Source organism: Oncorhynchus nerka, linkage group LG17, assembly GCF_034236695.1.
Source record: "Oncorhynchus nerka isolate Pitt River linkage group LG17, Oner_Uvic_2.0, whole genome shotgun sequence".
NCBI classification, from domain to species: domain Eukaryota; kingdom Metazoa; phylum Chordata; class Actinopteri; order Salmoniformes; family Salmonidae; genus Oncorhynchus; species Oncorhynchus nerka.
In genome coordinates, this window is record NC_088412.1 from 34,459,313 (window position 1) to 34,474,477 (window position 15,165).

General features: G+C 42.8%; 1 protein-coding gene across 5 annotated transcripts; it reads left to right on the forward strand.

Annotated features, from left to right (window-relative positions):
- Window positions 1-806: 806 nt before the first annotated feature.
- Window positions 807-14,978, forward strand: exoc1 (exocyst complex component 1). 5 transcript variants are annotated; one of them, XM_029686435.2, is made up of 19 exons: window positions 807-975; window positions 1,575-1,740; window positions 1,953-2,083; window positions 2,273-2,432; window positions 2,676-2,693; window positions 4,612-4,799; window positions 4,986-5,213; window positions 6,049-6,291; window positions 8,755-8,904; window positions 9,098-9,209; window positions 10,097-10,141; window positions 10,789-10,952; window positions 11,107-11,208; window positions 11,305-11,384; window positions 12,741-12,969; window positions 13,071-13,254; window positions 13,391-13,590; window positions 13,773-13,967; window positions 14,174-14,978. In XM_029686435.2, the coding sequence occupies exons 2-19, from the start codon at window positions 1,617-1,619 to the stop codon at window positions 14,324-14,326; spliced, it is 2,706 nt and encodes a 901-aa protein (XP_029542295.1). In that variant the 5' UTR covers window positions 807-975; window positions 1,575-1,616; the 3' UTR covers window positions 14,327-14,978. The 5 variants fall into 5 exon arrangements, with proteins under 5 accessions (XP_029542295.1, XP_029542294.1, XP_029542297.1 ...); XM_029686434.2 differs by having other exon boundaries at window positions 1,609-1,740; XM_029686437.2 differs by lacking the exon at window positions 10,097-10,141 and having other exon boundaries at window positions 1,609-1,740.
- The last annotated feature ends 187 nt before the right edge of the window (window positions 14,979-15,165 follow it).

Consider the following 15,165-nt stretch of genomic DNA (forward strand, 5'->3'; position numbering starts at 1 on the left):
CCCCCTTGTACAGAAAAGCATGTACAGTGCAATACATGATAGAAGTATCACACCAAAAACATTTAAGGTTAAAAAAAAATGATTAAAAAAATCACATAACATTTCATAGAAATACATTTACATTTAAGTCATTTAGCAGACGCTCTTATCCAGAGCGACTTACAAATTGGTGCGTTCACCTTAAGACATCCAGTGGAACAGCCACTTTACAATAGTGCATCTAATAGTGCATCTATAAATCTTTCAAGGGGGGTGAGAAGGATTACTTTATCCTATCCTAGGTATTCCTGAAAGAGGTGGGGTTTCAGGTGTCTCCGGAAGGTGGTGATTGACTCCGCTGTCCTGGCGTCGTGAGGGAGTTTGTTCCACCATTGGGGGGCCAGAGCAGCGAACAGTTTTGACTGGGCTGCGCGGGAACTGTACTTCCTCAGTGGTAGGGAGGCGAGCAGGCCAGAGGTGGATGAACGCAGTGCCCTTGTTTGGGTGTAGGGCCTGATCAGAGCCTGGAGGTACTGAGGTGCCGTTCCCCTCACAGCTCCGTAGGCAAGCACCATGGTCTTGTAGCGGATGCGAGCTTCAACTGGAAGCCAGTGGAGAGAGCGGAGGAGCGGGGTGACGTGAGAGAACTTGGGAAGGTTGAACACCAGACGGGCTGCTTATTATTAAATACTTGTAATTATTATATGTATGATAGCTAGTATAAATATCTAATAATAATTGTGCATATTTTCCATCATTTGACCCTCATTATTAATTTACAAAGTATACAGAACGGGACTCTTATTCTGAAGGACTCCAAAAATACGTCACCCGGAAGTAGTTAGTTATTCTTGCCTGTTTTATAGCAGTGGAGGAGATTGCTTAATATTTTGCTTTAATAGCGCTAAAAAAAGATCACGTTTAAATGACAATAAATAGTGATTAAGTGTAGAACATCCCTAGTGCATTAGATTCTCTATCAAAATTCAATTTAAGGTACGTATGTTCTGTATAAGACACCAAGCTAGCCTTACAACTTTGCTAGCTAACCTAGTAACGTTAGCAGTTAGCCAGGAAGAATGGCCTGCTTCTCATGCTTTTCTGAAGGACACTGTCTTCACTTTGCAGAACGATATAGCTAACAGAATGGCCCTTTTGTTTACATGTAAAGCTGGCTGGCCTGTATAGCTAGCTGTCAATCGCTAGACACGTCCAGAACCATTTTGGCTAACTACATCAAGCTAGCTAACCGTTGTTTACTTATTTTGACTGCACCATTGACCAGCAATACTGTGATGTAAACGGTGCAGACGTTCTCACCATAATGTTAATGTATACTGTAGGAAGGTCGGAAAATGACCAGGTAGACTGGTACACATCTTGAGTAATATGGTACTATACTATAGTTGTAATTTATTTGTAAATTATAGTGTCATAGTCTGTGTCCCACTGGGAGGAATAAAATGGTGTGTAAAACGGAATTATATGAAGGTTGCATTGAGTTTGCCTGGCTACCCAGACTTCTTGCTCCTGCCAAACGCTACGCGCACGGACGTTCGTTTCTTGTAGCAGACGAATTTACTGCGAGCCGTCAGGCTAGCATTATGTCTGCCTGATTTGTATTTACAGTAACAACAATGACAGCCATCAAGCACGCCCTCCAGAGGGACATCTTTACGCCCAATGATGAGCGTCTCCTCAGCATCGTCAACGTCTGCAAGGCGGGGAAAAAGAAGAAGAACTGCTTCCTGTGTGCCACAGGTGTGGCATAAATGCCTTTAAAGTCTAACATGAATCAGCCATTTTCACCATCTCACCAGTGTCATGATGTAAACATTCCGAACTTGAAAACCACTGTCAGAGATTTAACATCAGAAACAGTGATTTCACTGATAAGGCTTACAGAAATGGATCCACATATCACTTTTACCCCATTATTAGACTATTATAACGGTTTGATGCTTCTACCTCAGTCACCACAGAGAGGCCGGTGCAGGTGAGAGTGGTCAAAGTGAAGAAGTCAGACAAAGGGGATTTCTACAAACGACAGATGGCCTGGGAACTGAGGGATCTGGCTGAAGTGGATGCAAAAGATGCCAGCAAGGTCAGGGAAAGAGTCATTTTTCTCAACTTCCTCTCACTGCCTGAATGTAATTTCGCATACAACCTTTTCTCTCCCTCTCTTCCTCCTAACGTGGGTATTCTTCTTTTCCTTCCTTTCCTCATATGCTTTATCCTCCTGCTAATTTTATTGATATTCACATATGGCATTTCTTCTGCTCTTGTCATTCAGGAGAATCCAGAGTTTGACCTCCATTTTGAGAAGGTGTATCGATGGGTGGCCAGCAGCACAGCTGAGAAGAATTCCTTCATCTCCTGCATTTGGAAGCTGAACCAGCGTTACCTGCGGAAGAAGGTGGAGTTTGTGAATGTCAGTTCCCAGCTGCTCGAAGGTATGACAGCTCTCTAACTATGGGGGAGGATCAAAAGCATGTATGTTTTTCTAGTGACCCTCGCTGATCCCTGTACCTTGCATCTGTGATACTTTTCTTTCTTGCCTGTTCCCAATCTCCTGAACTCAACCTGAAGTGTTTCCAGATAAATCTATTTAACCTGTGAGTTGACCTTTGGTGTGGCTTTCTGTGGCTTAACACGTCTTTATTCTCACTCTTCTCTCTTAAACTGTCAATGGCCAGAGCTTCCTAAAGCGGAAGGTTGGTAGCACTTAACTTCTTTTCCCATTTCCTCTTCATTGTGATTTCATGGTGTTGATTCACTATTCTCATAGTAGACTCGCACATCTTTGAAAGTTGTTGCTATTGTTTGCCTTATTTGGATATTGAGTGAGTGGCTTCTGAATGGGTGTTACTAGAGGTTTATTACATTTTTTAACATTTATTTAACTAGGCAAGTCCGTATGAATATCAGTCTGTTCTGTTTTTGTATAGACACTTTCTATAGTGTATGCACTACCGGTCTTTTTTTATTTTTAGAACACCTACACATTCAAGGGTTTTTCTTAATTTTATACTATTTTCTATATTGTAGAATAATAGTGAAAACATCACAACTATGAAGTAACACATGGAATCATGTAGTAACCAAAAAAGTGTTAAACAAATATATATTTTATATTTGAGATTCTTTAAATAGCCACACTTTGCCTTGATGAGAGCTTTGCACACTCTTGGCATTCTCTCAACCAGCTTCACCTGGAATGATTTTCCAAGTCTTGAAGGAGTTCCCACATATGCTGAGCACTTGCTGGCTGCTTTTCCTTCATTCTGCGGTCCAACCATCTCAATTTGGTTAAGGTTGGGTGATTGTGGAGGCCAGGTCATCTGATGCAGCCCTCCATCACTCTCTTTCTTGGTCAAATAGCCCTTACACTGCCTGGAGGTGTGTTGGGTCATTGACCTGTTCAAATACAAATGATAGTACCACTAAGCCCAAACCAGATGGGATGGTGTATCACTGCAGAATGCTGTGGTAGCCATGCTGGTTAAGTGTGCCTTGATTTCTAAATAAATCCCTGACAGTGTCCCCAGCAAAGCACCATCACACCTCCTCCTATATGCTTTACGGTGGGAAATACACATGCAGAGATCTGTTCACCCACACCGCGTCTCACAAAGACACAGTGGTTGGAACCAAAAATCTCAAATTTGGACTCCAGACCAAAGGACAAATTTCCACCGGTCTAATGGCCATTAATCATGTTTCTTGGCCCAAGCAAGTCTCTTCTTATTATTGGTGTCCTTTAGTAGTGGTTTCTTTGCTACACTTCGACCACGAAGACCTGATTCACACAGTCTCCTCTGAACAGTTGATGTTGAGATGTGTCTGTTACTTGAACTCTGTGAAGCATTTATTTGGGCTGCAATTTCTGAGACTGGTAACTCTGATGAACTTATCCTCTGCAGCAGAGGTAACTCTGGGTCTTTCATTCCTGTGGCGGTCCTCATGAGAGCCAGTTTCATCATAGCACTTGATGCTTTTTGCGACTGCAAAATTGAAGTTTTCCGGATTGACTGACCTTCATGTCTTAACGTAATGATGGACTGTCATTTCCCTTTGCTTATTTGAGCTGTTCTTGCCATAATATGGACTTGGTCTTGTACCAAATAGGGCTATCTTCTGTATACCACCCTACCTTGTCACAACACAACTGATTGGGACAAATGCATGAAGAAGGAAAGAAATTCCACAAATTAACCTTTAACAAGGCACACCTGTTAATGGAAAAGCATTCCAGGTGACTACCTCATGAAGCTGGTTGAGTGAATGCCAGGAGTGTGCAAAGCTGTCATCAAGGCAAAGGGTGGCTATTTGAAGAATCTCAAATATAAAATATATTTTGATATGTTTAACACTTTTTTTTGTTGTTGGTTAATACATGATTCCATATGTGTTCTTTTGCAGTTTTGATGTCTTCACTTTTATTCTACAATGTAAAAATAAAGAAAAACCCTTGAATGAGTAGGTGTTCTCAAACTTTTGACCGGTAGTGTATGCGTTTTTGATTGTATATTTGTTCAAATGGAAGGGTGACGTTTGTTTGTGTGAATGTGTGTGTACTGTACTGTATGCGCTGTGCACAATGTTAAACCATCCTCTCCGTCCTTGGTTTAGAGTCAGTCCCCAGTGGTGAGAGCCAGAGTGTTGCCGGGGGCGACGAGGATGCTCTGGATGACTACCAAGAGCTGAATGCCCGTGAGGAACAAGACATTGAAGGCATGATGGAGGTGTGCGAGTATGCCATCTCTAACGCAGAGGCCTTTGCTGAGAAACTCTCCAGGGAGCTACAGGTTCTGGATGGGGTAAGTAGACAGCGCCATGGAGACTTGGGTCTTCTTGAGGACAACATAGACTTGAGTTGCCTGACATGCGCAGACTACTGCCCTTTGTGATTTATGGTTGAGCACATTACAGTGTGGTTTGGCTCACCGTGATTTGATGAACAGTGTAGTTAAAGTGACCACCTCCAATAATCCCCCCAATCCCAGGCCAACATCCAGTCCATCATGGCATCTGAGAAGCAGGTGAACATCCTGATGCAGCTGCTGGACGAGGCTCTGTCGGAAGTGGACACCATCGAGGGCAAGCTGAGCAGTTATGAGGAGATGCTGCAGAGCGTCAAGGAGCAGATGGACCAGATCTCCCAGAGCAACCGCCTCATCCAGATCAGCAACACCAACAATGGCAAGCTGCTGGATGAGATCCAGTTCCTGGTGGTGAGCATTGTGGTTGATGTGGGGGGAGGTTTCCTGTTGCTGTTGGTTTGTTTGGATGGATGGTTTGCCTCTATTTGGAACGATTACAATGCAGTACCACAATATATGGCACGTTTTCTTTGACTTGTTGGTTTGGTTTAATGAGGTGATGTTGAATGATGAGGGGTGGACAGGTAGCACAGCGGTTAACAGCGTTGGGTCAGTAACCGAAAGGTCGCTGGTTCGAATCACCAAGACTACTAGGTGAAAAATCTTTTGAGTTGCGCTTGAGCAAGGCACTTAACTCCAATTGATGCTGTACGTGGTTGATTAGAGCATCTGCTAAAGTGGTGGTTCAATGTTTTTTTTTTTTTTTTTTTTTCCAAAAGTCAGTCTGGCTTATAATAGTAGAATGCACAAGGTGCGATTTCGAAATTGGATAGTGCAGCATCACTTCGTCTTGTCATGTTACTCATTGCAAACCTTAGAGAGCTATTTATAACTTGTCAGAAAGTTATAAAGATCAATTAGCACATGTCAGCTAATGTTTTTTTGGCTAGGTTTTTTAGCCCATAGATTTTGTTGTGATGTTTGAGTCACTCAGATATCACATGAATAAACATTAGACATGGAAATGTTATAGAATTGCCAGACAATTAGGTTTAAAACTGCAACATTTTGTGTCACGTATGAACAGTTTATGTCATGAACAGTGCTTGTGACCATACAAATAGACATGGTGCGCTCGCACAGGGGGGACGGAGGATGTTCCCCAATGCTGGAAAGGGGGACTGAGTGGAAAAAGTGTGCTAAATGACTACAATTTAAATGTAAATGATGAATACCTGTCCCTCAGAATTATATGGACTTGTCGAAGGGACACATCAGGGCCCTGCAGGATGGAGACTTGTCCTCGCCCAAAGGCATTGAGGCCTGTATCAATGCTTCTGAGGCTCTACTGCAGTGCATGAACGTGGCACTTAGACCAGGTCATGAGAAACTGATGGCTGTGAAACAGCAGCAGCACCTGTTCACTGAGCTCAGAGATACCTTTGCCCGGCGCCTCACCAATCACCTCAACAACGTGTTCGTCCACCAGGTAATCCACACAACACAGTAACACTTCACTAGTCCTCTAGGTAATTTAAACATGGTCTCAAGATGTATATTCAGATTCGTATTGAACAACATTTATGACTAGAAATGAGGCATAACAGAGTGCTGTACACATTTCTTGTTACAGAATTTGAATGTTTCCTGCCTTTGGCAGGTGGCTTTTTCTGTCCTCCTCATCCACTTCCTAGTTTAAGCTCTGTTTCCTCTGATCGTGTCTCTTCCTGTCTCTATGCTGTTTCCCTCCTGTACTACTCTTGTCCTCCTGTCCTTCACTCTCTGCCTCACTCTGAACCACCCCACTCTGCTCTCTGTCCCTGTCAGTTCAACCACTTCAGTCACTTCAAAATGACCATCCCTCAGTTCTATAGGTCCTCCTGTATGTCGCTCCCAGTGAGTAGTACCCTCACAGCAACCCCATTGACCCTTCCCCTCTTACCGCTGACCTTTCCTACTTATCTACACGCCCCTGATTTCTTCACAAATGCATTACTGACCGCATGAGTTGTGCTGCTCATGACTTCCTAGCTAACCCTCCTCTCTTTCATCTCAACGGGTCTGAACGCCTCAGAAACGTCTCAGACCTTGCTCCACTACCTCCATTGAAGGATTGACCGGGCTCCCCTTTCACTTTGCTTCCTTCCTGTGTCAGAGTGCTGCTGTGACTTTGCTGTGCTGAGGTGCCATGTCATAATACTTCTGCCTGTCTGCATGATTGGTAGCAGCCCTAGAAGCAAGTGAATTAACCTATTTGGGCTGAGATCCCGCTAACGGGATCGATATGACAACAGCCAGTGAAAGTGCAGGGCGCCAAATTCAAAAGAACAGAAATCCCATAATTAAAATTCCTCAAACATACAAGTATTTTACACCATTTTAAAGATACACTTCTTGTTAAACCCACCAGTGTCCGATTTCAGAAAGGCTTTACGACGAAAGCAAACAAAACGATTATGTTAGGTGAGTGCCTAGTCACAGAGAAACACAGCCATTTTTCCAGCCAAAGAGAGGAGTCAAGAAAAGCAGAAATAGAGATAAATCACTAACCTTTGATCTTCATCAGATGACACTCATAGGACTTCATGTTACACAATACATGTATGTTTTATTCGATAAAGTTCATATTTATATAAAAAAAATCTCAGTATACATTGGCGCATTATGTTCAGTAGTTCCAAAACATCCGGTGATTTTGCAGAGAGCCACATCAATTTACAGAAATACTCATAATAAACATTAATAAAAGATACAACTATTATGCATGAAATTATAGATACACTTCTCCTTAATGCAACCGTTGTGTCAGATTTTAAAAAAAGCTTTACCGAAAAAGCACACCATGCAATAATCTGAGTACAGCTCTCAGAGACCAAAACAACCCAAACAGATATCCGCCATGTTGTGTAATCAGAAATAGCATTATAAATAATCACTTACCTTTGATGATCTTCATCAGAATGCACTCCCAGGAATCCCAGTTCCACAATAAATGTTTGATTTGTTCGATAAAGTCCATAATTTATGTCCAAATACCTCCTTTATGTTTCCGCGTTTAGCCCAGTAATCCAAATTCATTTCGCGCATTCACTAGGAGCAGACGAAATGTCAAAAAATTCCATTACAGTCCGTAGAAACATGTCAAACGATGTATAGAATCAATCTTTAGGATGTTTTTAACATAAATCTTCAATAATGTTCCAACCGGAGAATTCCTTTGTCTGTAGAAATGCAATGGAACTCAAGCTAACTATCACGTGAACGCGCGTGGTCAGCTCATGCCTCTCTGGCAGACCTCTGACTCATTCCCTTCTCATTCGCCCCCACTTCACAGTAGAAGCATCAAACAAGGTTCTAAAGAGTGTTGACATCTAGTGGAACCCTTAGGAAGTGCAAAATGACCCCATAGACACTGTGTATGCAATAGGGAATGAGTTGAAAAACTACAAACCTCAGATTTCCCACTTCCTGTTTGGATTTTTTTCTCAGGTTTTTGCCTGCCATATGAGTTCTGTTATACTCACAGACATCATTCAAACAGTTTTTAGAAACTTCAGAGTGTTTTATATCCAAATCTACTAGTAATATGCATATATTATCAATTGGGCCTGAGTAGCAGACAGTTTACTCTGGGCACCTTATTCGTCCAAGCTACTCAATACTGCCCCCAGCCATAAGTTAACTGAGAAAGGGAAAAAAGCTTGAAAATCTACAAATGCCGGGATGTTCTTGTCGATGAGGTTATTTGAATGTTGAGGTTGAATATCTGAACAGTTAATCTTGTACTACCTCAGTGGTCCATCGGGCCACACAAACTGTCCCTATGAATGCAGGGGATGTCCTTAAAGGGACCAAGATGGTTCAAGAAAAAGTCTCTCCCTGCCTGTGTGTGTGTTTGAGAGGGTGTTTCTCTATATGAGCTGTGTTAACTACCTGTGTTCCCTACATCCAGGGCCATGACCAGAGCTCCACGCTTTCCCAACACACGGCAGAGCTGACCCTGCCTAAACACAGCCCCCTGCACAGGGACCTGCTGAGATACGCCAAGCTCATGGAGTGGCTCAAGAACACCCAGAGAGAGAAGTATGATGGCCTGTCCAGGGTGAGTGGCTTCCTCTCAAAGATCATCATCATCATCATCATTATTACTGCCCTTGCCCTAGCTATATTCTATTGTTATCACCATTACCACCACTACTATAACAGCTCCATCACCAGCAGCCCTACCATCATCGCTTACTGTGTCTCATAACAAGTAGACAGGTATTCATGGATTTTTCTCCCTCTGTTTTCAGACCTATGTTGATTACATGACCAGATTATATGAACGAGAAATAAAAGATTTCTTTGAGGTGGCGAAGATCAAAATGGCGGGCACAACCAAAGAGGGGAAGGGAAATAAGTTTGGTAAGACCTTGGCGTGTTTTTAAATGTGTGATGTTTGTGTGATTGTTTGGCTTTTCTTTTCCCTGTGAGAGCTTGTAGTTGCTGTGGGGTTTGTTTGTGGTGTTGTTTAGCCAATTAGGTGCGGTTTTCTTCCCCTTGGGTTTTTGCGTATGGTTTGTATTTGTGGTGTGTGTGTACTGTATTTATGTGATTTGGTTTTGAGGTAAGTGTGTGTAATTCTGTTCAATATTTGTCCATCTATACTGTAACATCACCAGCTTTTTCTGCATGGTTCCCCTTGCGGTATTCCTGGACTATATGGTAACAGCAAACACAACTACATGTAGTTAACTGCCCTGTACTGCTTCCTGTGTCATAGCTTTCACTGCCTAGGAAAGGCCCCTGTGTGATGTCATTGTTTTGCTCAGTGTTGCTAGCTGGTGTTTTGCTCATTGTTATTTCCCTATTTGTCTGTTTACTGTATGAAGAGCCGAAAATTAACCCTGCTACTCATTCTAACTGCAGAGTATGACTTCACTAATTTAGTGTTTTAAGACTAACTGGGGAGCCTAAACATTACATGGGGAATGAAATCCCTCATTTAAGTTTACCTGTAAAGTAAACTGAAATATACTGTATTTAATGCTCTAAAAACAGTCCTTTCATTTGGGAGGAATATAAGGCTCTGCTTCCTGAATTCTGAATTTCAGTCTTAGCTTTTCTCTCTAGAAAACAAAACGAGCAAAACTGTTGTTTTCAAAAAGGCTTTCTTAAGGCCAACCACAGCCTCTGCAGTGCATTTCAGTCTGTTACCTTTGACTCTCACCTCCTTAACGTGCCCCCATTCTTCATGTCATGAGCCTAACATGTCTCTGTCTCTGATGCCTGCCGTTCTAACTGGCCGCCAGCCACGCTTCCACGGAAAGAGAGTGCTCTCAAACAGGAAACGGAAAGTAAGTATCCCATACGGGTCACGCAGTGAGACCCCTGTAACCTGCCACCCACACCCACCCCTACCCACCTGCTCCCCACTACTGTGTCCCTGATACTGTTGCACAGCCAGGGCCCCCTCCCTCAGCCCTCCACCTAGAGTAACCACAATCTGCCATCCATAGAACGATCTACAGGCCACTTTTTAAAGAGCACCTAAACTAACACCGATCAGACATTTAAAAACAATGAGCATGTACATTCTGTATGGCATAGGATCCTACTACTCATCCAGCGAGGTTCTCTGATAATGAATGTCCAACATCCATAATAAGATATTTAATGGTCTTTATCACCGAGCACGCCTTTCAACGTTTCAATGTTGCATATGTTCTTGTCTCTCAATTGTTTTCAGCTGTTCATGTTATGTGTAATTACCGCTAAACTAACATGTTTTAAAGATGCATATTCACGTGGGCTTTGTGGCACACTTTTTTTTGAGATGCCACAAAGTTCTTTATTTTTAACAGCACAGTTGCTCTGCTTTGAAAATAAGTCCATGTGAATGCAGCTTTGGTCTCATGGGCTATAGATAGGGAAATGTTCCACAGACTAGTATTTAGCCTGTGGTTAGAATGTGCCTTCAACTGTTTCCCCTCTGGTGCCCCAGGCCTGCATGGCAGCTCTGGGAAGCTGACGGGCTCCACCTCCAGTCTGAATAAGCTGGCAGTGCAGGGCTCCAGCAGCAGGCGCTCCCAGTCCTCCTCTCTGCTGGACATGGGCAACATGTCTGCCTCAGACCTGGATGTGGCCGACAGGACCAAGTTCGACAAGGTGATGCTCACAGACAGGGCCATACTACAGTCTATATATTGCACATACTACCCGTGTTTTTTTTGTAGATCTCTTTATCGTTTTAGATGCGCCATTTGTTTTGTGTGTTTTATTTATGTTGGATCAATTGATGTAGGGGTCTCTCTTTCTGTAGATCTTTGAGCAGGTTCTTAGTGAGCTGGAGCCTCTCTGTCTAGCAGAACAAGACTTCATCAGCAAGTTCTTCAAGCTACAGCAGCACCCCACCCTGGCTCAGGTGAATTCCATGCTAGTCTGACTGGCTGAGTGTTTGCAAGTGAGATTATGAGTAACTTCTAAATGATTAACCACAGTTTTCTGTTTGTTCTATCAGGGAGAAGTGGAGTCTGATGGAGGGGTGCCCTCCAGACAGCCCCCTGCAGGGGAACACAGACACTCAATGTCATTGACTGAGTGAGTAGCTAGCCTCTCATCTCTTACTGACATTTACTGTATGCTCTGAATGTCCATCAATAGTGCTAGGGCAGTGGTCACCAACTTTCTCTGAGTCAAGATCACTTTCTCAGTCAAAAAGTAAGCCATGATCGACTGCTCAGATTAGATTTTTTTAACATGACTTAAAAAATGTAACATTAACCTAATTATAACAGTTATGTAGGAATGAGGTTTGTGCAGTAGGCCAAATACATTATCACAGCATATTGGCTATATGCCTGGCCTTACAATATTTTTTATTCTCAGATCATATTATATTTCAAAACTCACGCTTTGATAACAAAATAGATCAGTTGGTGTAGCACTTGTGAGGCACAGCTGAGTATAAATTGAAATAATTTGCAAATAATTTGCTTTTTTATTTTACTGGACTGGTGGTACCTGCATCTGATGGTCATGGTTCTTTCAAGACAACTGGGAACTCATGTCAGTGATCTTCAGATCGGAACTCTAGAAAGATGCCAGAGTTTCCTACTTGGAATTCCGAGTTGGATGACCTTTCAAAACAAGTCGGAGATGTCCTAGTTCACAGTTGTTTTGAACACATTATTAGTCTTAGCGGAGGGAGAGCGCAGCAGAGGGTTCGCCTCTCACGGTCCCTGCTCTCTCAATCCTTTCCTCCAGTGAGACTGACCAGAGGGGACACAAGTCTTCCACCTGATGGCAAAACTCGAGTCTCACCGCATCTGCCTTGTGCACAAAATAATACAAATACAGGGCTATCGATACACCTGGCTACTAATTCATTGCAGCGCAAGTGGTAGTATGGAGAACCATGTTTTTTGTTTTGTAATAGTGTTGAATAAAAAGTGTTGTCAATGCTGAATAAAAACACAACATGAACTCACTCTTAAAAACAGCAGCACTTTGCTGTATTCTTCAGTCTCTCTCTAGTCATGGCTTTTAAAATGTTAGGAAATCTTGTGTAGGCTAGTATCACACTTTGCTGGAAGCTGTAGGCTGTGAGCTATCCGATTGGCCAGCGCAGTAGGCACACTTGATTTAGCCACAGAGCTCCCAGAGTTTTGTATTTTCAGACTTGGGGCACCTCCCGCCAGCAGTGAAAAAATCAATTGAAAAAGGAGCGCAAGCCTTTATTGTTGGCTTTTCTACAGAAATGTTTGGTGATCGACTAGGAATGCCTTGAGGATCACAATCGACCGGTTGGTAACCACTGTACTTGGGGCACTAAACATGCGACAAATATGACAAGTCCAAATACCATCTTTCATGGTCCACTTCTATCCTCCTCTTCACTTTTACCATATTATTATCTTTCGTTCTGTGTCTTATCACCCGTCTGGTCCTCCTCAGGAAGGACATGGTGCGATTGATGATGAACAAGATCTTCCAGAGCATTGAGACGGAACTCAACAGCCTCATCGCCCTGGGAGACAAGATCGACAGCTTCCACTCCCTGTACATGCTGGTGAAGATGAGTCACCACGTGTGGACAGCCCAGAATGTGGACCCCACTTCCTACCTCAGCACCACCCTCGGCAATGTGCTGGTCACTGTCAAGAGAAACTTTGACAAGTGCATTGTGAGTAGAATTCAGGTTAACAGTTGAGTCTGTTGATCTGTGTATCTAGTACTGCTACAGACTGTTGGATGTGTGTGTGAAGCTGTTCATGTTTCTCTCAGTCTGGTCAGATCAGACAGATGGAGGAGGTGAAGATCTCTAAGAAGAGCAAGGTGGGCATCCTGCCCTTTGTCACTGGGTTTGAGGAATTTGCTGAGCTGGCTGAAACCATCTTCCGTAATGCAGAGCGCAGAGGGGATCTGGACAAGGCATATGTCAAGCTTATCAGAGCCGTCTTTATGAATGGTAGGTCTAATACTTGCCCTGTGTTGTCAGGAAGATCGAATATTATGATTGGTGAATGTTTTGTGTGTATGTTGAGTAATGTGGTTGGCTGATAGTCTGTGCTGATTGGTGTTTGTCTTGCTGGGGGTGTATCCAGTGGAGAAAGTGGCCAATGAGAGTCAGAAGACGCCCCGGGACGTGGTGATGATGGAGAACTTCCACCACATCTTCTCCACACAGTCCCGCCTGAAGATCTCCTGCCTTGAGACAGAGAGGCGAGAGGCCAAACACAAGTACACAGACCATCTGCAGTCCTACGTCATCAACTCCCTGGGCCAGCCCCTGGAGAAACTCAATGTGAGAGAGGGGGTTTACACTTGACAAAGCTAATGTAAATTTGAATCATGTTTATATGTAACATACATGTTATATGATAACTGTAACGCATTGTGATTTCACATATTACATGGCATGCATACTTGAATGTACAGAATTTAAAAACGCACAAAGTTGATCAAGTACGCCTCTATGCTTTGCAGCACTTCTTTGAGGGAGTGGAGGCGCGTGTGGCCCAGGGGGTGCGTGAGGAGGAGGTCAGCTACCAGTTGGCTTTCAATAAACAGGAGCTGCGTAAAGTTATCAAGGAATACCCCGGCAAGGAGGTGAAGAAGGGCCTGGACAACCTGTACAAGAAGGTGGATAAGCACTTGTGTGAGGAGGAGAGCCTGTTACAGGTTAGTGATAGAGAACCTAGAAGTTTGCAGTGTGTCTATTCTAGATTATTATAATGATCATTTATTGTATTGATCTATTATAGATCTGTAGATATGTTATCTTAACAGTTGGTAGTTTCACTAGTTTCACTTAACAGCTGGTAGTTTCAGTGGTTGATCCTGGTCTTGTTTTTTTGTTGTTGTGTACTTTTCAATTTCTCCAATAGGTGGTGTGGCACTCCATGCAGGATGAGTTCATCCGTCAGTACAAACACTTTGAAGGCTTGATTGGCCGTTGCTACCCTGGGTCTGGTATCACCATGGAGTTTACCATTGGAGACATGTTGGAGTACTTCTCAAGCATTGCCCAGTCCCATTAATTACAAACATACACATTATAACTTTACACATGCTCTCTATTGCTTCATAGTGCCACACACAGAAGAACCACTATTTACTGAAACCAATCCGTCATTGCTGTGTGGCCAATACGAAGTACATGAATTGAAATTGAATTAATGGCACTTGAAATTGTCTGCAGTACTGGTATGGATGGGAATGAATTAACAGTTGTAAAAAGTTTTGTGTGTAGCAGGCACAAAAGCCTAGCCGACTAGTTGAAAATCTGCCGTTGTACCCTTGAGCAAGGCACTTAACCCTAATTGCTCCTGTAAGTTGCTCTGGATAAAAGCATCTGCTAAATGACTCCTATGTAAATGTGTGAGTGTGTGAGTGAGTGAGTGAGATCTTATTTGCACAGAGATCACAATGTTACTGATTTCTTCTGTCTGTGATTTTCCTTTGTTATAACGCACATCGCCTGTACATGATAAACTCTTCAAAATTGTGAGGTTGTGGGCCAAATACATTTTAGCTTGTATGACACTACTCAAAATCTAAAGCCCCTTCATCACACTGATGTCTTGAACTTTGTATAGTCACAGAATGTCAGTCTTCTACTGGAATATTTTTGTGTGATTGCAAACTTTTCAACATAATGCCATATTGCCAAATAAATGTTAAAATGTCAAATTTTTCATGGATTTGTTTAACATTTCTATTTTATAGTTGGCATTAGATTAGAAGCACTGAGCTCATTCATTATGTAGTGATAACTACAACTGCGAAGTAGAACTGAGTGTAGGCTACTACTGAACTCGTTGGAGACTTTGGAGATGTTCACTGGCACAGGTTCAGGTGACATGTGTCTCGTTTCCAT

Bases quoted from the DNA above. Each gene is read 5' to 3' on its own strand.
- exoc1 (XM_029686435.2), top strand. From the start codon at position 1,617: ATGACAGCCATCAAGCACGCCCTCCAGAGGGACATCTTTACGCCCAAT. The intron at 2,084-2,272 runs GTCAGGGAAAGA...CTTGTCATTCAG, and splicing joins ATGCAAAAGATGCCAGCAAG to GAGAATCCAGAGTTTGACCT. The intron at 5,214-6,048 runs GTGAGCATTGTG...CCTGTCCCTCAG, and splicing joins ATGAGATCCAGTTCCTGGTG to AATTATATGGACTTGTCGAA.